General features: G+C 39.7%; 4 protein-coding genes across 4 annotated transcripts; all 4 read right to left on the reverse strand.

Moving 5' to 3' along the window:
* Positions 1-7,379: 7,379 nt before the first annotated feature.
* Positions 7,380-8,714, reverse strand: LOC101304993. Its single transcript, XM_004305616.1, has one exon. The coding sequence runs from the start codon at positions 8,712-8,714 to the stop codon at positions 7,380-7,382; it is 1,335 nt and encodes a 444-aa protein (XP_004305664.1).
* A 3,385-nt stretch (positions 8,715-12,099) lies between these two features.
* LOC101305290 lies at positions 12,100-13,140 on the reverse strand. Its single transcript, XM_004305617.1, has one exon. It carries the CDS (start codon positions 13,138-13,140, stop codon positions 12,100-12,102), a length of 1,041 nt encoding a protein of 346 aa, XP_004305665.1.
* A 1,787-nt stretch (positions 13,141-14,927) lies between these two features.
* LOC101304201 (transmembrane protein 256 homolog) lies at positions 14,928-16,883 on the reverse strand. Its single transcript, XM_004303508.1, has 5 exons — positions 16,767-16,883; positions 16,529-16,599; positions 16,333-16,413; positions 15,968-16,011; positions 14,928-15,327 (listed from the first exon to the last, which is right to left on the reverse strand). The coding sequence occupies exons 1-5, from the start codon at positions 16,804-16,806 to the stop codon at positions 15,228-15,230; spliced, it is 336 nt and encodes a 111-aa protein (XP_004303556.1). The 5' UTR covers positions 16,807-16,883; the 3' UTR covers positions 14,928-15,227.
* A 360-nt stretch (positions 16,884-17,243) lies between these two features.
* Positions 17,244-20,743, reverse strand: LOC101304489. Its single transcript, XM_004303509.1, has 2 exons — positions 20,475-20,743; positions 17,244-19,961 (listed from the first exon to the last, which is right to left on the reverse strand). The coding sequence occupies exon 2, from the start codon at positions 19,848-19,850 to the stop codon at positions 17,526-17,528; it is 2,325 nt and encodes a 774-aa protein (XP_004303557.1). The 5' UTR covers positions 19,851-19,961; positions 20,475-20,743; the 3' UTR covers positions 17,244-17,525.
* Positions 20,744-22,723: the final 1,980 nt, after the last annotated feature.

Raw genomic sequence — 22,723 nt, forward strand, 5'->3', positions numbered from 1 at the left:
GAAGAAGAAAAGTGGAGGGAAAGTTTTGGCGGAATGATTCAAAATTCAAAATTTTTGGCGGAAATGACCTATGCGACGAAATAAAAATTTTCATCGCATGAGTGAGAACTAATGCAATGAAAAAAAAATTTCGTCGCATTAGTCACAACTTATGCGACGAAATAAAATTTTCGTCGTATGAATCCGAACTTATGCGACGAAACATGTTTCGTCTCATAAACTCTCACTTAAGAGACGAAATTTTTCAATTTCGTCGTTTAAGTACTCACTTAAGAGAGGAACCCAGTTTCATCTCATAAGTGATCACTTAAGAGAAGAAATTTTTCAATTTCGTCGCTTTAATACTCACTTAAGAGAGGAAACCAGTTTCGTCTCATAAGTGCTCACTTAAGTTACTTAAGCGACGAATTTGAAAAATTTCGTCTCTTAAGCCTTTTTTCCTAGTAGTGAGTAAGCTAGCCCAAGCAGCAATGAAAGTGTAGTCGGTAGTTGGAAAAGTGTAGTCGGTAGTTGGAAACTACCTTCCCCGCCCATAGACCAGTCAGGAAACTTGTAGACCGACATCCGAGCTACCTCGCCATGGTGAAAGATCATTCGTGTCACATCGGGAAGGTGCTCACCCAAGCTCCATAAAAAAGCACAATGATAAGTTATATGTGTAGTTAGTCCCACATCGGAAAGATAATTTGTGAGGGAACCTTCCTTAGTTATAAAAGGAAGGTTTCCCATATGTAGGAAGCTCTCTCTAACTATCTGATCTGATAATGATCTCTCTCCCGATCCCAAAGGCATATTGGCCATGATAGTTGATTCTAGCCATGTCCTCCGATGGCATGGTGAACCACTATATGTCATTGTCTCTTGCCCATGTTGTTTATTGTTCGTGTTTGTGTTCCACCGTGATTCTATATAGTCCCTAGGATTATGCAGAAACATTTGACGCCGTCTGTAGGAATCAGTACAAAAAGTCTTGATGCTCTACCGGGAGGCTCATGCATGAAAGTCAGTTGGTGGTATCCAGTATGCAGGCCTAAGCCATCACAGGCCCAACCCATCACCTATGCAGGCCCAAGTCACCGAGAGACATGACCCATCCTGCCCAGGTTCTCTTTTAACATCAGGACATCATCAAGAGCCATCCTGCCCGGGTTCTCTTATCATGATGACCTGCCAAACCTCCCGCTCGGGTCCATGACTGGCGCTTCCAGCCATCACCCGGAGAGGATTCAACGGGACCCGGAGACTAGTCATGTCGGCCGGGAGCTTCGCCGTTGACGGCCGGCTCCTCCCGCTGCCCCGGTCATCTTCTTCTCCTGGATGGCACCTCTCCCGGGACCCGGAGCTCAGTCATGTCGGTCGGGAGCTTCGCCGGCGACGGTCTACTCCTCCCGCTGCCCGGTCGTCTTCTTCTCCCGGGTCCGACAGCAGCTAAGCAGAAGCGTCCGGGATTGGTGTTCTGCCAATCCAGGGCCAGGTCCGGTGCGTCTCCCGGTGGTTCCTCTCCCGGGTCCAGCAGCAGCCAGCCTCCCGGTGACCTTGCATCAAGCTCGTCAACAGCTAGCCTCCCGTTCTCCGGCTAAGGAAGGAAGAGGAAGTCGGTCTGGACACCCGTGATTCCACTATGGGCACCCAGCTCACAGCTTTCGGGAGCCTAGAGAGAAGAAAAAAGAAAGAGAAGGGGAAGAAAGGAAGATGAAAAAAAAAGAGGAAGGGGGGTCTCGTTCTTACCGGTTTAAAAAAAAAAAAAAAAAAAAAGAAAGGAAAAGCTATGGACACCCATAGACGCCGGAGCTATTTAATTCTTTGGTCACGAGCTGGATATGCCGTAGCAATGCGAACAGCCGATTATTACTCATCGGATCTCGGTGACTCAAAAAAAAAAAAAGCAAAGGAGAGAGAAACTTATACAACACAGGTAAGGCAATATGATTCTATTCTACGGGATTCTAACATAAAGTTGTTAACACTACTGAATCCTCCTATGTGCACCCATTCAGCAGCTATTTTCACAGATAAGTCCCTACCTCGTTGGTTTGTGAAAGTTCATAATATTGATGCCATGATTTCGTCCTAGTTGCAAGTCAACCTGTATGTATATGAGTATGCATGCTAGTCAGTAGGTTTTGGCATTAGACCTAGAGGCATAAGTTATTAAAATCCCGAGTAATATCAAGCGGGATAGGCATTAGACCGAGAGGCATAAGTCATTAACATCCCGAATAATATCAAGCGGGATAGGCATTTGACAGAGAGATTGGCATTTGACATTCAGTATTACACAATTGCATGAATCAATACTTGGTTGGCCCCATAATTGTGTTGATCAACTAAACTATGTAAGCTGCTAATCGCTCATTTGTTATGAAGGTACAAAAATCCTCGCCCGGCCGAATAAGTTTTGAGGCCGGGAGTCGGGAGGGGCATTTTTTTGTCTTATCGGCGGACTTGGGGGGACTGGGGCCGGGTGCCCGTTAATAAATGACTAGTCTATGGGCATTTTATATATCAAGTCCCCACTCAAGACGCGTCTTGAACGGGAACTTGGGGGGACTTGTAGTCGGACTGAGAATAACTACCCTCAGTAATTACATTCAACCACAAAATACTGACTTAAGTTTCAGAAAAGGAAAGACCGGAAGCCCCCGGTCCCCTTGTTATTGCAGGTCAGCGAGGAGATAGCAGATCATCCACCAGACACACCATCAGCTTCTGCGAACCCGTCCGGGATTGTACAGAAACAGAAAACAAGGAGCCAGCTTATTGTACTTCCTATATATCTTCGAGTAGTGCCACAGTATAACACCTGAAAACAAAAATAATGAACACAGATATATCAATCAAGACCACTTCTGATATAATTAAGGTGAACATGAAAATGATAATAATTAGAAAATTAGTATAAGCACTTCAGTGAATATTGTTCCCTCAAATCAAACTGGACTTCAAATATACCACAGAAAAAAAAGGATTCAGTGGCATGAAACAAGATACAGCCACCCCACAATTACAACTGCATGTATCAATAAATTGACAATTCTTGCATACCAACAGTAGTTAAGAGTAAAATACATCAAAGGTACTATACTGGTGCATACTTTCCGTAAAAACATTGTATTCACTTCTTTGCATCCTAACAGGCTAGGCGAGTGCTTTTACCCAATTTGCAAAACCTTTCAAATTGATATGCTGCAGAGTTTGTAATTTACTTGAACTCTGGAATAATAATAATGAAAGATGACACGACCCACCCCGAATTTCACCCTGAAACCCAGAGTAAGTCGTGCGGGGACCATCTCCAAGGAAAATTTACTGAAAAGATTAAGCAAATCTCCTTGCAGATGGACAACCCTAAGTCGAAAATTTCATATTACACTCTTAATTTAACGCTTCTAAATATCACATAATATACAAAAATTCTAAAGTATTCAGAGCTACTAAACACAAGCGGAAGCAAGAAAACACAAGTAGGTTGTACAGGTAACCTACTGATGAAAACTGGCCGAAAAGCGGGTGACTATGCCTCGTCTCCTACTAGATCCAACCCGAACTCTGCAGACTGGGCAATTTAAAACGAAGGGCCCAGGGGAAAACATTTAATAACGTTAGAGTGAGTGGACAAAAATAAATTAATAATTAAAATATTTATGTTTCCCCAAATTAATTTCTAAGGAAAAATCGAATGCCTGCCGCAAGCGATAAAACCTTTATCCCATAAATATCGAGCCTCTCAGACTCTATAATATATGTATGTATTTACATCGTCCATACTCCCTATATAATTCATGGGTCTATATAGGGCTACTACGCTCGCGTCCAACGCTCACGTCNCGCCTAATGCGGTGCTACACTACGCCATCAAGGTGGACAGACGGTGTATTAAATACTCGTCGACCCACTACCCCTATATGAATTAAACACTCATAGTAGGGCTACTACGCTTACGTCCAACGCTCACGTCACACCATAATGCGGCTATATGCTACGCCATTAAGGTGGACAGACACATATGGCTAGCTAGCATTTTCTATACATACTCTCTCATAAATACATATTTATATTCACCGAAAATCCCATTTTCGGTAACTCTCTCTCAGAGAAATAAAAGCGTCAAAATTAATTGACGGTAAAACTCCAACAAAAGGAAATGTTCAATCATGAACCATAGCATGCATATTACTTCAAATAAAAGTCCACTCACGAATTAGGCCTAAGCCTGATGTCAATCTGGGGTCTCGTCTACTCGAGCCTCTTCACGTCCTGTTCCAAATATAATATTAATTTCCCAACCAATATCCAATATTTAATCAAAATAGGCAAAATTACCCGAGAGCCATAATTACGCTCATCATTGCCTAACTTCGATATTCTTACATCGGAATAATCCGAACTTAAATATCATACTCAACAGTCGTAAATACAACCTCTCTAAAATACGACTTAAATCCAACGGCCGGATTCTACATTAATTAACCGCCAAAAATACCAAACTTCGGAAATTCACAAACCTATCCAAATCTCATCCAAAAATTCCATAATTCACTTCAATAATATCCCCTTAATATTCTACATCAAAAACCATAAAATTTCCCAAAACAGCGGCGGCTCCGCCGGCAGCGGCGGCCGGCGACCAACTCCGGCAACCTGCAAATGCCACCAAATTTTAACAGAATCTTCCTCTCAATCTCCTCTACAACTTTCATGACCAACACAAACTCCAATTCTAAGCCTAACCATGTCAATCGAACACAAACAACCATAAATCCCTAAAACTTTCAATTATACAAACCACCCTAACGAAATCGAATTAAGCCGAAACCTTTTGAGGGATTACTCACCTAGATGAGGGCTACAAGTTGAGCCAAAAATCACGACCTATGGTGGCCGGAGGACGGAGCTCCGGCGAAAACACAGTCGGCGGTTCCGGCGGCTTTTTCTCCTCTCCGGCGGGTTAGAGGCTCGGGGGCTAGGCCGGGGAGGGAGAGGAGGTGACGGGGGTCCGATCTGGGCTGGAGCGGCGGCAGCTGGTGGCCGGACGGCGGCGGGAGGACGGCCGGAAGTCTGCTGGGTGTAGAGAGAAAAAACTCGGGTGGGAAGAGAAGAAAAATCGGGAGGAAGAGAGAGAGAAAGGAAGAAGAAATGGGTTGGGCTCGGCCCAGCCGACCCAACTCTCCTTTTAATCCAAAATTCAACACCCCGAAAAATAATACCCGAATAAAAATTACCTTTTACTAGCTAAAATTTACTATTTTTACCGTCGTCGTATTTTCTTCATACTAATAATCCTCCGCACATAATCGTCCCCGAAACCCCTCTAGGGACCAATTAAACTATTTACTCAATGACGGAGACGGTAAAATTCTTATTATAATCACGCTAGTAAATAAGGTAAAAATATAAGGGTCGGGATGTGACAAAAGATTTAGGATTGCATTCCTAAAAGTGTGGGGCTTTGATGTTGGTGTTTTTGATAAATCAAAGACTAGGAGACTTTTCTTCTCAGATTGAAAAACAAAACTGGGCCGGCCTGGTGGTTTAGATTTGTTTTAGTGGGGACTGGGGAGTGTATGTGACCTTTCACTGTTACGAGAGGGTACCAAAAGATACTGAGCTCAGCCATTTGATATTATCCTATAGTTTGCATTATACAGCTAAGCTTCAGTAGCCAGATAGGGATTTAAGATTGTGAAAGATGTGATCTTTTAGGTGTTGTAGCATCACCTCAGCTTAAGAATTTGTATATAAAATCCCCAATTCATAGATTTGGTCGAGTTCAAGTGGCACAGAACCTTTGACGACTGTAGATGGTGTATTCTACCTTAATCGAATTAATTATATTGAAGCGTAACACAAAAAGCTCTTCTCATGTTCCAAATCTTTGGTTTGGAAGATTTTTAGATCTCGTCTGTGAAGGAAAACCCCCTTATGCCATTTGATTAGTTAAAGTTCAGTACTGTTTGCCACTCCCGGAGTCCCTGAGGCGGAGAATGGGGTTGAACAGCAATGCTAGGATTTGCAGTACATTCTCATTATTTTACCTAGCCAAACTATGAGTACATCACGCAAGCAAAGTAACCAGTTCATTGCCTCAAGGCCGGCTCAAGCACTACTAAATTAGACAACCTGCATAAACACATCATTTCATTCCCAGGCAAGCAAGGATTTCATTCATAGTATAGTCGGTTGTGCATGAAACAACCTCCCGAGCCTGTAAACCAGCAGGGGTTCCATCACAATCGAGGTCGCTCCGAGGTTCCCGCCCATAAGTAGGATGGGCCGGGCCTGACCTCGGTGGCAGCATTGGGCCGGAAACGGTTTCAGAAGGCATAAGGGAGGGTGTTTTAAGTAACAGTGAAGACAATTGTCCCACATCGGTTTTCAAGTAAAGAGAACCCACTATGAGCCATAAATATGGCCCAGCCACCAGCTTGTCATGTATCATTAACTACCCTTAGTAAATACATTCTACCACCAGATACTAACTTAAGCTTCAGAGGAGGAAAGACCGGAAGCCCCCGGTTATCCTTGTTGTTGCAGGTCAACGAGAGGATAGTCTATCATTCAACAAACACGCCATCAGCTTCTGCAACCTCATCCAGAATTGTACAGAAACACATAGCATTGCAAATTAACCGGGGATCGGGACGGGACCGGGATCCCGACTAAATTTTTTTTTTTTTTTTCTAAGAACAAATTAATTGATTATCAAATACCACCACAGGTGGAAAAACGGGTTGAGAAACTCCAAGCATTCAAATGCTCCACCACAATTGATCAGTGTATGAAATTTTCGACATTTTTATGCTGTTTGGAACAACATTAATGAAATTAATGGAAAAAAAATATATCCAAAAACATATAAACAAAAAAAAAGAACATTGATGAAATTAGAAGTACTAAAATCAACAAGAACATAGGTGCATAGGTGCTAAATTACATCCCACTTTAAAAGTACTAAACATCCCACATTAAAAATTAACCCTCAAACAACAACTAAAAATATCCAAAATCACACAAGTAAAAAAAAGAACATGAATGAAATTAAAAGTATTATTTTAGACCAAATTAAGTGTGGTTGAGTGCATTGTAACATCATGCAACCTAAAAAATCAAGTATAAAATGAATAAAATCAAGTATTCTAATATTACGGGACGGGACGGGATTTTTCGGGATAGTCCCGTCCCGTCCCGTCCCGTCCCGTTATGGTAATGTTAAAACGGGACGGGACGGGACGGGATTGCTATTTTCAAAACCTATCTCGTCCTGTCCCGCTAACTTTCGGGACGGAACCGGTACGGGATCGGGATTCCGATACTAAGTGCCCAGCCCTAAGCAAATGTACTCAAATACATGCGCGCATATATGTATATGCCTGCATTTCTCAAACCATTATGGATCGATCCAGTAACAAACTGCACAGAATGTCAATACCATTCTGAACAGCTGGTTGTCTGGGGTCATGTTTAATTCGAGGAACTGGTGTCGGCCACCACGGAAGCACAAATGGGAAGGCTCCAAATGAATCCCGATAACCAAAACCATGGCATCGCTTCACTGAATTGTACTCGATCACTCCGGTCCTCATGTAGCACTTGCCAAAGTATCCAGACATGGAGATCAAATAGAAGCAGTCCTCGATAAACGGGTCCAACGATAGTACCCAAAGAGCCCCAGTACGTCGGTTGAGAGGCATGCACCACTGTGTAGCAAGTGTAAAACACCATTTGCCTCCATCCAACTGATCATCATCTCCTGATTCCAACTTGTAGATTTCAAAGTTGTATCTATCAAGACACGACATGAGGCACATACACCCTCGGCATACACCTAGGAATCTCTTCCCCAACATAGGGTTTCCGAAAGTTTGAAATTGAATGAAACGACAACCCCGATCGATGAGATTTCTAGAGCTAGTATTACTGTCACATGCCATGGGATCCAACTCCATGATGCCAGCTTCACCTAACCAATACAACTTTCCATTGTAGGCAAGACCTCCACTATTATTGTAAGAACGTTTCGCAGCACCATTGTCAATACTGCAATATTCCCTAGCACTTGTGGGGCAGATTACAACATATTCTCTCCATTCACCAGTCTCAGAGAAAAATATGTCTATGCAGATTTTTTTCGAATACCCTGAAAATTCATAAATGAGCACAACACGGCACTTATACTCATCATTGAGGATGATAGTTCTACTCGTACTACCATTTTGTTCTTTATAGTAGGGTTCACAGATTAATCCCACTTCTGCAATCTTAAGTTCATCATGGTGTGGAAGAGTTGGAGGAAGAGCAACACATTGCATGGTATGTAGATTGCATATGTTGTAGTAATGATCACGAAAGCACAAAACTAGGTCATTGTATGTAGCCAGAACTGTGCAAGACCCTCTCTTTCCCAATCTGTGTTTCACAGATTTCGGAAGCTGGGACATTGCGGTAAACGAAGAATATTTTTCTGAGTTATAGTCTGTGAAAATCATGCCATTTTCAAGAGGGGGTTTCATTTCACTTTGGAGGCTTAGAAAACGAGCGAGGAAATCAGGGTTCGAGATGAGAGTGTACCAACGCTTGGACAAACACTTGCTCCGAGCAACTGAGTTGCGAGGGAGTCGAACAATGATCTCGATTATTATCTCTTCAGGGAGATCTGGAAGTTTGTTGGCCTCTGTTGATCCTGAAGGTAGTGTTCTACGTCTTCTACCTCTCATGGTGCCAGAAACTTAATTGGAGAAGTGACTGATAACTAGGATTCCAAACCAAAAAACAAAGGTTGGAGTTAGTTTTTCAAATTGGATGAGCTCAATAGGTTGATTTTTTTATATATATATTTTTTTCGTCAATGGAAACAGATTCTAGTGAAACGCAAAATTCGAATAATTATGCCCTAGAGACGAGAACAGTGATCGCAAAGATTGAAGAGTTTGAACAACAGGAATTCGAACCAAAGAAAACTATAAATTAACAACCAGGAACAAAAAAGGACCAGTATTGAAGGATTAGTACTAAACCATAAATAGAAGAAACAAAATCTGAAGAAAACCAGAACTAAAGAATAAGATCTAACCTGGGAGTAGCTAGTGTGGCAGCCGATTGTCAGTTTAGAACAAAAATATTGTGCAGGGTTTTTGTTTTGACTCTTTTAGCCTCCTCAACCTAGTAATATTATGAACCGGCTGTGGCCCATAGGAACCAACTACAACATATGGATCCAAGCCATTTACCACGTCAGAGCACTTAGACCCCCATTGGCCTAAAATTTTCTACCTTTTATTCTTCAATGCTCATCATTTAATACGTTTTGTTTCTCTTTATCATAATTTGATTTTTCAGTCATACTCACCTAAGGAACAGTTTCAAGGGTTGTAAGAGACAACTTAATCTGAACCACATATAAGTTCAAGGACATGCATAATAGTAACTTGAAATTGTGCATTTATTCTTGACACTCGCAGATTCATTTGCTCCCTATAAATTATAATTCTTTTAGATGAACAACATTTTTTTTTTTGAATCTAGGGCCTACAAGGTAGCCCTCATGCCGTTATCATTGATAACTATATAATACAAGAGGGGACATAAAACCTAAATCCCTTTATATAAGAGCAAGTCCAACATATTCCCTAAATTCTTTGATTTTCTCTATTTTAGGGAATATGAAGTCATTTTTCATTCTAACAGCTTCCCTATCTCATTCCCTAAAATAAAGAAAGAAATGAAAGAGAAGCTTTGTTTCCCTATATTTACAGATTCCCTAAAACTATTTAGGGAAAGAAGAATTGAATGTTGCATATTCTTCAAGGCTCAAATTAAGATAAGAAAGAAAATATAATTTATTCTAAAAAATAAACTTTTAAATTTTTATATTTATTATTATATTGTAATAAATGAGGATTGTTGTTATAATAAATATTTGAATCTTTAAAATAGGGAAACTGTTGGATTTGGTATACAAAATTTTTAGAGATTTTGAGTTTTGCTTCCCTATTATGTAGAAAATATAAGAAAGCTGTTGAACTTGCTCTAAGAACACCTAAAAAAGGAGACCCTAGATAACCGATGCTTTCAAGTAAGAACACCTGAACAACATTTTTCTTGTCCTTTACATGAGCAGTACATAACTATATGTAGGCAAACTCACAGAGTCTAATAGACCGGCAAGGAAGGCGCAACTCTAGAGACCACCGTTGATATATGTATCTTTGACACATTATTTCTATGTTGCTTCGGGGCTGAAGCTCCCCGTCTCAAATCAGACAAGCCTTGTCAACACTGCACACAAGCACCAACCATATATATGAACAGAAACAAGACCACCTTCCAACCTTTGTCATGGGATCAGAATACCTTCCGACGTTGTATCTCGATCCTAAAGCACTGTTGACACAGGAGCTACATTGAACCGCTTAACAGAATGCGCCACCCAGTTTTAATTTGCTCATAGAGGTGGGCACTTCTAGCTCATAAAGAAAGCTCCAGGTCCCGAGTTCATACTTCGTAAGGTGTTCGTAGTAATACTTTGGTCTTTTCTCTTAATATGACATTGTCTTCTCACTAAAAGAAGAAAACATCCAGTTATTTATATATCAACTTTCTGGGCTTTCATTTCCACTACAAATGAAAATTGAAATGAATTCTGCAAGTTTGTAACCGATTAACACTTGGAGCACACGGTCATCAATTTAACATAAACTCGAAACTGACAGAAAGAGCACAATGTGTTGACTAAGATGAAGAGATGATATTCAGTTGTACAGGTACTCAGAAGTTAGAGTGTTCTTAGAATGTAAGCTAGCCAGCACCAATGAAAGCAACGCCACCAAAATGAGGCAATTTTTGTACTTCGTATCTTCAAGTAATGCCACCGTATAACACCTGAAAAGAAAAATGAACACAGGTATATCAATCAAGACCACTTCTGCTATAAGGTAAGCATGAAAATGATAAATTAGTATAAGCACTTCAGTGAATATTGTTCCCTCAAAGCAAACTGGATTATTTCAAATATACCACAGAAGAAAAGGATTCGTTGTCATGAAACAAGATACAGCCACCCAACAATTACAACTGCATGTATCATTAAATTGACAATTTTCTGCAGAATTTGTTATTAACTTGAACTCTGGAATAATAATAATGAAAGATTTAGGATTGCATTCCTAAAAATGTGAGGCTTTGATGTTGGTGTTTTGAAAATTCAAAGACGTCTAGGAGACTCTTTTCTCGTTTTCTTTTCAGATTGAAGGACAAAACTGGGCCTGGTTTAGATTGTGGGGAGTGTATATGACCTTTCACTGTTATGAGAGGGTACCAAAAGATACTGAGCTCAGCCATCTGATATTATCCTACAGCTAAGCTTCAGTAGCCAGATAGGGATTTAAGATTGTGAAAGATGTGTGATCTTTTAGGTGTTGTAGCATCAGCTCAGCTTAAGAATTTGTATATAAATCCCCAATCCATAGATTTGAGTTCAAGTGGCACATAATCTTTGATAAATGCTAGGATTTGCAGTACATTGACAACATTCTCATTATTTTACCTAGCCAAACCATGAGTACATCACACAAACAGTATTAAAGCAAAGAAACCAGTCATTGCCTGAAGGCCAGCTCAAACTACTACATTAGACAACCTGCAAAAACACAGCAGTTCATTCCCAGGCAAGCAAGGATTTCATTCATAGCATTGCAACAAACTCTGCGTGTTTGAAACCATTCGATCACGCACAAAAAATAAAGCGAAAACGAAGGAACCAATCTGGAAACTTAATAATAAAGTGAGCAAATGTACTCAAATACATGCATATATGTATATTCCTGCATTTCTTAAATATTTGGATCCAGTAACAAACTGCACAGAATGTGAAAACCATTAGGAACTGGTAATTCGAGGAACTGGCGTCGGCCACCATGGGAGCACAAACGGAAAGGCTCCAAATGAATCCCGTTGACCAAAACCATGGCATCGCCTCACTGAATTGAACTCGATCAGTCCGGTCCTCATGTTGCACTTGCCAAAGTATCCAGACACGGGGAGCACATAGAAGCAGTCCTCGTTAAATGGGTCCAAAGATAGTACCCAAAGAGCCCCAGTACCTTAGTTGAGAGGCAAGCACCACTGTGTAGCAAGTGTAAAACACCATCTGCCTTCGTCCAACTGATCATCATTTCCTGATTCCAACTTGTAGATTTCAAACTTGTTTCTACCAAGACACGACATGAGGCACATACTCCCTCGGCATACACCTAGGTATTTCCTCCCCAACGTAGGGTTTCCGGAGAGTACTTGAAATTCAATGAAACGACAACACCGATCGATGAGATTTCTATCACTGTCACATGCCAAGGGATCCAACTCCATGATGCCGCCTTCACCTAACCAATACAACTTTCCATTGTAGGCAAGGCCTCCACTATAATTGTATGAACGTTTCGCAGCACCATTGTCAATACTGCAATAGTACCTAGCTCTTGCGGTTACGGGGCAGGATACAACAAACTCTCTCCATTCACCAGTCTCAGAGAAAAAGATGTCCATGCAGATTTGGATCGTAGAACTCGTAAATTCATAAATGAGCACAACACGGCACTTATACTCATCATTGAGGATGAAAGTTCTACTAGTACTATCATTTTGTTCTTTGTAGTAGGGTTCACAGATAAATCCCGCTTCTGCAATCTCAAGGTTGTCGTGGTGAGGAAGAGTTGGAGGAAGAGCAACACATTGCATGGTATGTAGATTGCAAATGTTGTAGTAATTATCCGGTAAGTACAAAACTAGGTCATTGTATGTAGCCAGAACTGTGCAAGACCCTCTCTTTCCCAATCTGTGTTTGACAGATTTTGGAAGCTCGGACATTGCGGTAAACGAATAATATCTTTGTGGGTTATAGTCTGTGAAAATCATGCCACTATCAAGAGGGGTTTTTATTTCACTTTGGAGGCTTAGAAAACGAGCGAGGAAATCAGGGTTCGAGGTGACAGTGTACCAACGCTTGGACAAACACTTGCTCTGAGCAACTGAGTTGCGAGGGAGACGAACAAGGATTTCGATTATTATTTCTTCAGGGAGATCAGGAAGTTTGATGACGTCCTCTGTTGATCGTGATGGTAGTCTTTTTACTCTTTTACCTCTCATGGTGCCAGAAACTTGGGGGAACTGATTGATAGCTTTTTTTGGTGAGATGGAAACTGATTGATAGCTAGCTAGGGTTCCAATCCAAAATAACGCAGGAGTTAGTTTTTCAAATTGGATGACCTCAACATGTTGATTTTTCCTCAATGGAAACAGATTCTAGTGAAACGAAAAATTCAGATAACTAGAAGTTATGCCCTAGAGACGAGAACAGTGATCGGAAATATTAGAAAAACACAAGAATCCGAACCAAAGAAAATTACAACCAGGAAAAAATAGACCAGACATTAAAGACTTAGAACTAAACCATAAATAGAAGAAACAAAATCTGAAAAAGCAGAACTAAAGAATAAGATCTAACCTGGGATTAGTGTGGAAGCCGATCGTAGATGTTTTGTTTCGACCCTTTATCTTCAGTGCTTAATTAGCGTTTGGGTTTTTGGGTCTAAGCTTAGGTCCAGTGTGTTTTTGGGCTACGCTTGTCCGATCGTTAAGCGGAACGGCAATATGAGTAAAACTTGGCGCTTCCGCTCCGATGTATTCGTTTTTTTCGGCTATCCAAATCCGTATAGGACCCCAAAACACAGATTTACTTAATTTCAGTATTTTATGTTTTCTATTTTTTTTTCTTATTTGGTTTTATTTCAACCCAATGACCTTTGGGCTTTTTAACTTGGTTGTTAGCAGCCCTAGAGTTTAGTTTCTCCTATCCAAGTGCTTTTAAACGACTACATACAACAATTCTTTCATATTAATAAACTTTGAGTTTTCTCAATTTTCCTTCTAGAACTTATTGTGGATTTGAAAATCCCTAATCTTGTGGATTCAAGAATCCCTAATCTTGTGGATTTAAAGCTGTCGTTGGTGCATCATTTGTGGGCACATGAAGTAATTTTGATTTTAATTTCTTTTTACCAACACACCCACTAATTACAATATATCGGTTCCTCTGACTACATATTAATTTGTTATAATATAAACAACATAAACAAGCTTATACGTTTTGATTCTTTTTATCAGAATTTTATTTTCTAGTCATACTCAATGAACAGTTTTAAGGGTTTACAAGGGACAACATAGGCCCCGTTTGGTATAGCTTCGTTTTTTAAAAAAAAAAAATCAGTTTTTGTGTGAACTTTTAAATTTTATAGTATTTGGTAAATTAAAGAAAAACTGCTTTTAAAAAAATTACAGGTCACTGACAGTACGTAGCTTTTAGAAGCAAACTGAATGTTACTTTTAGAAGCAGCTGTCACAAAAACACTAGAATTTAATGTAATTTTTCTTGGCAGCACCTTTAAAACTAATATTTACCAAATACAAAACTATTATAATTCACTGCTGATTATTTTCATAGTACAGCAGCAGCAGTTTTTTAAAAGTTACAGCAATACCAAACTAGCTCTTAATCTCAAGTCAGATACATAAATTCCAGAGTAGACACTATAATAAGTTAATAACTTGAAATTATGCATTTACTCTCGGCCGCTAGATCCATTTGCTCCTTATGTTCCTAACTTTTTAACAGAACATATCCTCTATCTTTGACGCATTGTTTCTCTCGTCTCAAACCAGACAAGCCTCACATTCATGGGCCTTCAGGTGGATGTCAACACTACACTCAAGCACCAACCATATATATGAACAGAAACAAGACCACCTTCCACCTTTGTCATGGAAATACTATCCAACGTTGTATGTCGACAGAATGCACCACCCCTGGTGTAGCTCATAGAGGTGGGCACTTCTAGCTCGTAATTCCCGAGTTCATAGTAATACTTTGATCTTTTGCTCTTAATATGACATTGGCTTCTCATTAAAAGAAGAAACGTCCAGTTATTTATATATCAAGTTTGTGGGCTTTCATTGCCACTACACATGAAAATTCTACGAGTTTGTAACACAACCCAAATTAATAGACAACCTGTAGTGACAACACCAATGAACTGGAGCGCACTCATCAATTTAACATAAACCCGACATTGGCATTTATGGTTCCAAATTCACGGAAAGAGCACAATCTGTTCACTAAGATGAAGAGAAATTCAGTTGTACAGGGACTCAGAGAAGTCTCAGAGAAGTTAGAGTTCTTAGAATAGTAAGCTAGCCCAAGCAGCAATGAAAGCAACGCCACCAAAAGGAGCCAATTTATTGTACTTCCTATCTTCGAGTAATGCCACAGTATAACACCTGAAAAGAAAAACAAATACAGGTATATCAATCAAGACCACTTCTGATATAAGGTGAACATGAAAATGATAAATTAGTATAAGCACTTCAGTGAATATTGTTCCCTCACAGCAAACAATATACCACGGAAGAAAAGGATTCATTGTCATGAAACAAGATACATCCACACAACAATTACAACTGCATGTATCATTAAATTGACAATTTCTTAGGCAATTATCAGTTTTAACCATACCAACAGACAACTCTTGCATTAATCATCTAAAGATTTGTCCCGATTTGAAGAATATAGCCTACGCGCTCTCTGTTCTATGACAGAGATCTCGCCTCAGAAGCATAAATTTACCTAGTCAAAGCATTGGTAGCAGACCCTTGAAAGGATCCACATCCCCACCAATGGCAGTAGTGCACTGTGGTGCACATAAAAAAGTTGTATTTAACTACATCGTCACTTCTTTGCATCCTAACAGGCGAGTGCTTTACCCAATTTGCAAAACCTTTCAAATTGATACACTGCAGAGTTTGTAATTAACTTGAACTCTGGAATAATCTAACATGAAAATATGCTGCTTTACAAACAAAATTAAAAGTTGAAACCACCTAACTAGTTAAAAAGGAAACGCAGAAGAATGGCACTTACGTCCCCGAGAATGCGAGTATACCAGTAGTTAAAAGGCCTCCAAACTGAAACACAGCAACAGGAATTAGCAAAGACCAGTAGACCACTACCTAAAACTCACCAACATAACAAAGACTGAACTGTGCCTGATCTCCATCATATATTTTTCCTTACAAAAGCAAATACTGCTCAAATTTACAACTCCAACATGTTAAAGAGTCTCAGACCTTTTCTATCATTATCATTGCTTGAATTTAGTCAATTTACTACATAGCAGCAAGACAGACACCAGCGAAATAGAAGAGCTATACAAGTATGCTTCCAAAATGCTAAACACCCTAAAAAAGGTAGTTGCAAATCAATAAAGGTTTAAACTTTGAACTCACAATAGTGGGATTTTTTGTGAGAGGGGCGGCAAGCAGAGCTGCTGTGTGAACCAAATGGTACAGAGAAGCCGTTTGCCAAACCTACCCATGATCCAATCAAATGCATAAACTTTAAGAACTCAAATACCAAACGATCAAACATAATGACTGAAATGAACAAAAATCAAATGGGCAAAGACTAAATGAGAAAACAGACCTCTTTGTAAACTGGGTTTTGGGGTTTAAAGCCATGGGCACCATATGAGCCCAACCCAAGAGCAGCCATTCCTGTTTATCACAAAATCACAAATTGGGTCCTCTCAGATTGATGCAAAATCACCAGACAAACACAATTTCATACAGAAGTCTTCCCACAGAGAATATGACATTTGTAATTAAACACAGAATAAAAATGATAACTTTTCAATAGTATAAGAAGGAGATGAGGACAGTACCAGAGACTGCAGCTACTTTGTGCCACAGCATAGGATTCATTGCTGTATTCTTCCCTTTGCTTGGTTTCCTTTCAGTCTCTTCGACTTTCTTCTAAAACGACGTAGTCGGTGCAACTGGGCAAGTCTTCTTGTGATGCAATTTTCTTTTCTAGGTGATTTTTTTTCTTTTATAATTAATTTGGTTTTATTTTTCCAAATAATACCTGAAAGACTTTTTTTTTCGATAGGATTGCAGTAATTTTTTTTGGACAGTATACGGGACACTGTGACAGCTTTAGAGTTTGAATCTTAAGTTGGATGATTTAAGTATCTTAGTTGAATGGATGTTATGACATATTGGTGATTAGTATTAGAGTAATGAGAAAGAGAAAATAAAATGAAAATACAGTACTGGCAATAAACACAATACGGTGGAGCAATCAACAATGCAATAGATTGACAAAGAAATGAAGACCTAAAAAAACCATTGCATTAATGCAATAGTGTTGATATTCCAATCTCTCCTGAATAGTATTACAACTCTCCTGGACAAGTCATAACTGTGGGGGGTAATGGTGTAAACAAACAGTCACTAGAATCGAAATTGTTTGTCACAAGTTTTGCTGGGCAGACATAGCACCCCATAAATCATATCAGATGGGGTTAATGCTACCCAGGTGTGACATATTTGTACAGTTAAACCTAATTTTGTCTAAAGAATGCTAAAATCGAACTCCCAAGCAACCGAATCTTCTGCTCCCCTGCTTTAGTATGTTGTGGTTATGCCTCAGCTTCCCCAGCAGCATGAATCCGCTCGTCTGGAGTTACAGCATGAAGCAGCTCATCTCTTGTTGCAGCATGAGGTAGCTCGTCTCTTGTTGCAGTTTGAGGTAGCTCATCTGGCATTGCAGCATGAAGCTGCTCATCTGGAGTTGCAGCATTAAGTAGTCCTTCTGGAGTTGCAGCAGGATCCAGGTCCCAACACTTACCAGGTAGGTTAGTCTCTTCTGCGTCGAGTAACCATGCGGGCACCTGGTGAGAAAAGCGTAACATCTCTCTTCTCGGAATCCATAGAATGGCGCTTCTGTCCGTATCAGTCCGGTATACTGACCTAAATCCAGCCAACTTCACAAGGGGTGAGACACAAACACCAATCTCTTCAGAGTAATCATCAAGAACCTCCACCATTTGATATTGGTGCCTCACTTCATCTGGAGTTGAACTGTCCCAATCTTTTGACCAATTCCGATATAGAGCCCAGATATCCCCACCCTTCGGGTATATCTGAACAATACCTCCTCTAGCTGCTTTTGTGCGGCTCAAAAGATGAGAGAAAATGTTAACGTGCTCAACAACATCAAGGTGACGAGCTCTGAAATTTCCACAAGACTTGGTGAAGCCGCTATCCAGCCAGTTCACAGGCCCGAATTCACTATCAGTTTTAGAGCTCAAGTAAGTAATGAGCAACTTAAATGGTTTGACTGAGACCACTTCACGTACTAGACAGTACAACCTAGGCATGCCATCTTCATCATATAAAGCCCATATTTGCTTTGGCTTAAAACATTCCTCTGATCTATCTTCATCAAAATTGTGGAAGTCAGAGTCAGGGACTGGCATGTTTTGGGGCTCAGGGTCTCTAGGGAAGTGTGGCTCACTTTTCTTTGTCTCTAATTGATGCACTGCAGCTCCTTTAGATTGACCCACATCAACACGTCTTTTTGTTTTCTTTAGTGAAGCAGCAGCTACTTCAACTTCAACATGCCTTTTTGTTTTCTTTAGAGAAGCAGCAGCCACTACAACTTCAACCTGCTTTTTTGTGTTCTTTACTGTAGCAGCAGCAGCTTCTGAAGCCACCTTCATCTCTTCCAATTTCTTCGAGATTTCTGTTCTTGCCTTCTCTATCAACATCTTCCTAGCATCGAAGGCTGGTGCCATGGAGCATCGTCTGATGGGAACGTCTGCTGAACTAGGAACTTTCTGATCATGCCCAATGCTGCCATTTCCATTTGCTAAGATTGCTTCTGAAGCAGGTTTTGATACCCTGTCGTTATCCCCAACTCTAAAAGTTTGTCCCACAACAAGTTTCCTTTTTTTCTCAGACCCATTGCGCTTGATTTTGGGGCGTTCATCATAGCTAGCAGACACATTCAAATCCACATTGACCACAGCACTTTTCATGGGACGTTTTCCATTCACTCTCAATTTAGGTCTTGCTCCAGCTTTCTTAATTTTTCCATTAGACTGATAAACAACATCAGGGGATATAGCTGATGATGACCCGTGAGGGCTGACAACTCCAGCAGAAGTTCCCGAATATGCGCTCCATTGAAATGAAACATTTGAAACAAATTCATACCCATGTCCAGCATGAAATCCGGGTGCACCATTGGTTGGGAACAATGTACCATTGTTTGGAACATAGGTAATCCCATGATTTGAATGGCCATTACTAGGAACAAATGGCCAAGGACTAGGAGTATAGGGGAAGGAGCCATTTGCTGGGGCTGCCCCAGATTCCACAGCAATGAAAACACCTCGACAGTTCTTACACGAAAGTCTTTTGTTCACATACTTCCGGAGATACTCATACTGGACCTTGCAAGAAGTGCAAACGGTCCAGAAAGTGTCAAGTCTACCATGAGATGTTGTAACCCCACCAGTATGAACTGTAGAGTAATTTGGCTGATTAACTGCAGTTGCCAAGTGCTTGTTTCTCTGAAGATCATAAAAGCTCCTCTTGGTAGTGTCAGACAACAAGCTCATGGCTTCAGAAACAAGTTTGAAAGCGCCATCAGCTCCCACACATTTGTTCTTATCAGGGTGGAGCAACACAGCCATCTTCTTGTACTGCCTCTTCACTGCCTCTTTACTTGAGGTAGGCTTCAACCCAAGAATTGAATAATGATCTAATTCACCACAGAATCTGTACTCGGTGGCCGCATAGACTTCAAATGTCGCAACCATTTGAGATATGCCCTCCAGGTCCGGATAGAGTGATTTCGCCTTCATTGCATAGCTCACAGCATCTATGAAGTCCTTCTCAGCAAATCGCTTCTCAGCGATCTCTTTCGCCTTAAGAGCCTCCTCTCTGTTAACTTCCATGTAGGAACTCAGATCACTTCAACACCAAAATCCCAAAAATCCAAATCTAACACGAAAATGCACTTAACCGCGAAAACAGCCCGATTCTCATGCATAACCACATTTTCGATTCTGCAACAGCACAACACAAACATTTAGGACATACCAGGTAAAAGCTACAAACAATTCCTACAAATAACCATGACTGGGTTATAAATGACAATAAATGCAGAAATCATGTATCAAAACCCGAAAGCCAATAATTCAAATCTCAGCCGCGGATGAACTTTGATGACCTCGAATCCAATTAAGCTAACACGCTAATGATTAAGATTTGATCTTCATATCAAATCAAGCAAAGATTTGATCTTTACCACACAAGAGACTTAGGATTACAGCAACAATGAAAAAAAAATCAATCTTTAACCTCCTTTCATTTTCCAGTCTCTTTCCAAGCAATCAAACACTTCCAGGTATCAAAATTAAACAATCCATATCTCCACACCCACCAAATCAGCTCAAGTTTTCAAATCCAGCTTAAAAATTCACAGAGATCGAAATCCAACTCCAACATAAACAATTCACCCCAAAATCAAAGCACACAGTACAGATTGCTACACAGCTCCAAGTTAAAGAAGGACTCACTGAAATTTGAGCGGCAAAGAAGATGGAGAAGACCCAGATCGCCACGTGTACTTTGAAGCTCGAGCAAATCAAGCTCAGCCAGTTCTGAATCTCACTGCTCACTGAAACCAAAGCAGAAGAGACAGTAAAGTTTGGACCTTTAGGATTTGGGGAGTGTAGAAGAATCGACGGTGGATTTGGGGAAGAAGACGGCGATGACCGACGGCGAGAAATGTGGCGATTCCGACGGGAATGGGGGACAAGATTTATTAGGTAATAAAAATTTTGGTATGGAAATTTTTTTTATTTTTCTCAGTGAGAAGTAAACAGTGTGTTAATAGTATTTAATGGTGGAGGATGCTATTTTGGGCTGCCTTGCGTTATGGGCGTTTTGGGGTTATTTATTTTTTATTTTTTTTGCTCTCTTCTTCTTCTTTCGATTTATGTTTGGTAGTGGGTAGAAGTGGACTTTGGATTATGGTATTTGTTTAATTCAATTTGGTTGCCTAAGATTAGTTTATGGATTTATTAGCTAATAAATACATTGTGTGAATTATTTGAAAATTAATGATAAATTTTGGTTATTTTATGAATTATGATTTAGAATTCTAAATTTCTAATTATCGTGTGAAATAATTAGTGTTATCTGAAGTCCGATGTAATTGGAGATACGCACAATAACGAAAAGATTTTGAGTAATGGCGTAAAATGGTTGTTCTTTTCTGAAGTCCGATGAAATAGGAGATACACACGTTAATGAAAAGATTTGGATTCACTTGGTCTTTTCAATTTTAGACTTTGTCATTTTCGATTAGATTGTCTTTCATCTATAATGAGAGAAACCGTTACTAATAACTCCGTACTTATAATCAACTACACGTGTTCTACCAAGGATGTTTAACTTGGAGATCCATACAATACAATTATGAGAAGATTTGATTCCATTCTTTAATTTGAGTTCAAATTTTGTTGCCTCGGACAACCGACGGTTTTTCTTATAATTTATTTATCTAATGAACTCCTTGTTACAAGTATATTGATATGTATAAATAACAACACGTGTACTATTAACAATGTCTAACTAGGAGATCAATATTGTAGTAAAAATATTTGGATTCACTCTCTCTTTTGAAATCAATGTGTTTTGTTTTAAATAACGTTGTGATTACCAATTCACCTTTTTAGTTGTCTTCATTCAACCGAAAAAACTAAGGTTGCACGTAGAATTTACTTCAAAACATATGCTCGTGTTCTATATCTTGCAAGAGATAAATTTTGTGACAATCCCACTAGTCAAGTACTTGATTCAATTTAAATTTTCATCCCTTTGAGGATTCTATTATTCGATTAGTTTTCAATGTCCCTTATAGGCCTCTCGTTGATGGATGAAATCTTTTAGCAAAAGATCCTATTTTTCTAGTTTTCTTTTCTCAAAATGACATATCATTTGTGTGACGATTATCTTGTGAGCAAACATCTCGAGAAATCCGCCTCATCATTTTCGAAAAATACTTGATGAGATTTTGTTTTTGCTAGAGTTTAATGTATCATTTGTTCTCACTTAACATTACAGGCATCATATATTAGTCCTCCTTCATATATGATAGGTAATTTCTTCCCTAATTTACTCTTTGCCATCACTACTTCTCGTCTTATGTAATTACTTCAGATCAGCTGTAAGCTTGTAACCTTCTTCTCCATAACTGGACTCTCCACCTCTTCACATGTTTGGTGTGATTTGGAATACTTCCAAATATGATTACCTCTACTTCCTCTTTTCCTTGTCTGCCTTGCAAAGGCAACATTGCTCAGATTCTAAATCCCACCACCAAACTGGGTTTTAGGCTTTTAGCCTCACATTAGTACTAAATCATGAACTTCATCTAATCTGCTTAACTAAGTTGAGCTAATGGAAAAAATGAATTACCAAACATGAATGGATATCCACCAAGAAAGTCAGGCTCATCATAGAGAGTAGGAGTTGGTGTTTATTGAATTCTGGAGGACTGATTGTACTTGCACAATATATGGTATGACTATTACACAATATCTTGTATTGCAGAGACTAGCTGTATGGATATTATGGGATAGGCTACACCATAATGTGTCTGCCTGCTCTTTTGCTTTTTCAAATTGAGATATTCTTCTTTTGGCCCAGAAATTTTTTGTCTGCTATTAAGATTCAAATCTTCATCTTTTAGTACAGATCCATATACTGCAGATCACAATCTTATTCCTTCCCCATGAGAAGAACAGTAAGGCAACAAAAA

Source organism: Fragaria vesca, linkage group LG6 (assembly GCF_000184155.1).
Source record: "Fragaria vesca subsp. vesca linkage group LG6, FraVesHawaii_1.0, whole genome shotgun sequence".
Classification (NCBI taxonomy): domain Eukaryota; kingdom Viridiplantae; phylum Streptophyta; class Magnoliopsida; order Rosales; family Rosaceae; genus Fragaria; species Fragaria vesca.

Excerpts from the sequence above, each read along its gene's own strand:
- LOC101304993 (XM_004305616.1), bottom strand. The coding sequence starts at position 8,714 with ATGAGAGGTAGAAGACGTAGAACACTACCTTCAGGATCAACAGAGGCC.
- LOC101305290 (XM_004305617.1), bottom strand. The coding sequence starts at position 13,140 with ATGAGAGGTAAAAGAGTAAAAAGACTACCATCACGATCAACAGAGGAC.
- LOC101304201 (XM_004303508.1), bottom strand. The coding sequence starts at position 16,806 with ATGAATCCTATGCTGTGGCACAAAGTAGCTGCAGTCTCTG. Across the intron at positions 16,600-16,766 it reads CAAAGTAGCTGCAGTCTCTG|GAATGGCTGCTCTTGGGTTG; the intron begins GTACTGTCCTCA and ends TGTGATAAACAG. Across the intron at positions 15,328-15,967 it reads ATACTCGCATTCTCGGGGAC|GTGTTATACTGTGGCATTAC; the intron begins GTAAGTGCCATT and ends TTTTCTTTTCAG.
- LOC101304489 (XM_004303509.1), bottom strand. The coding sequence starts at position 19,850 with ATGGAAGTTAACAGAGAGGAGGCTCTTAAGGCGAAAGAGATCGCTGAG.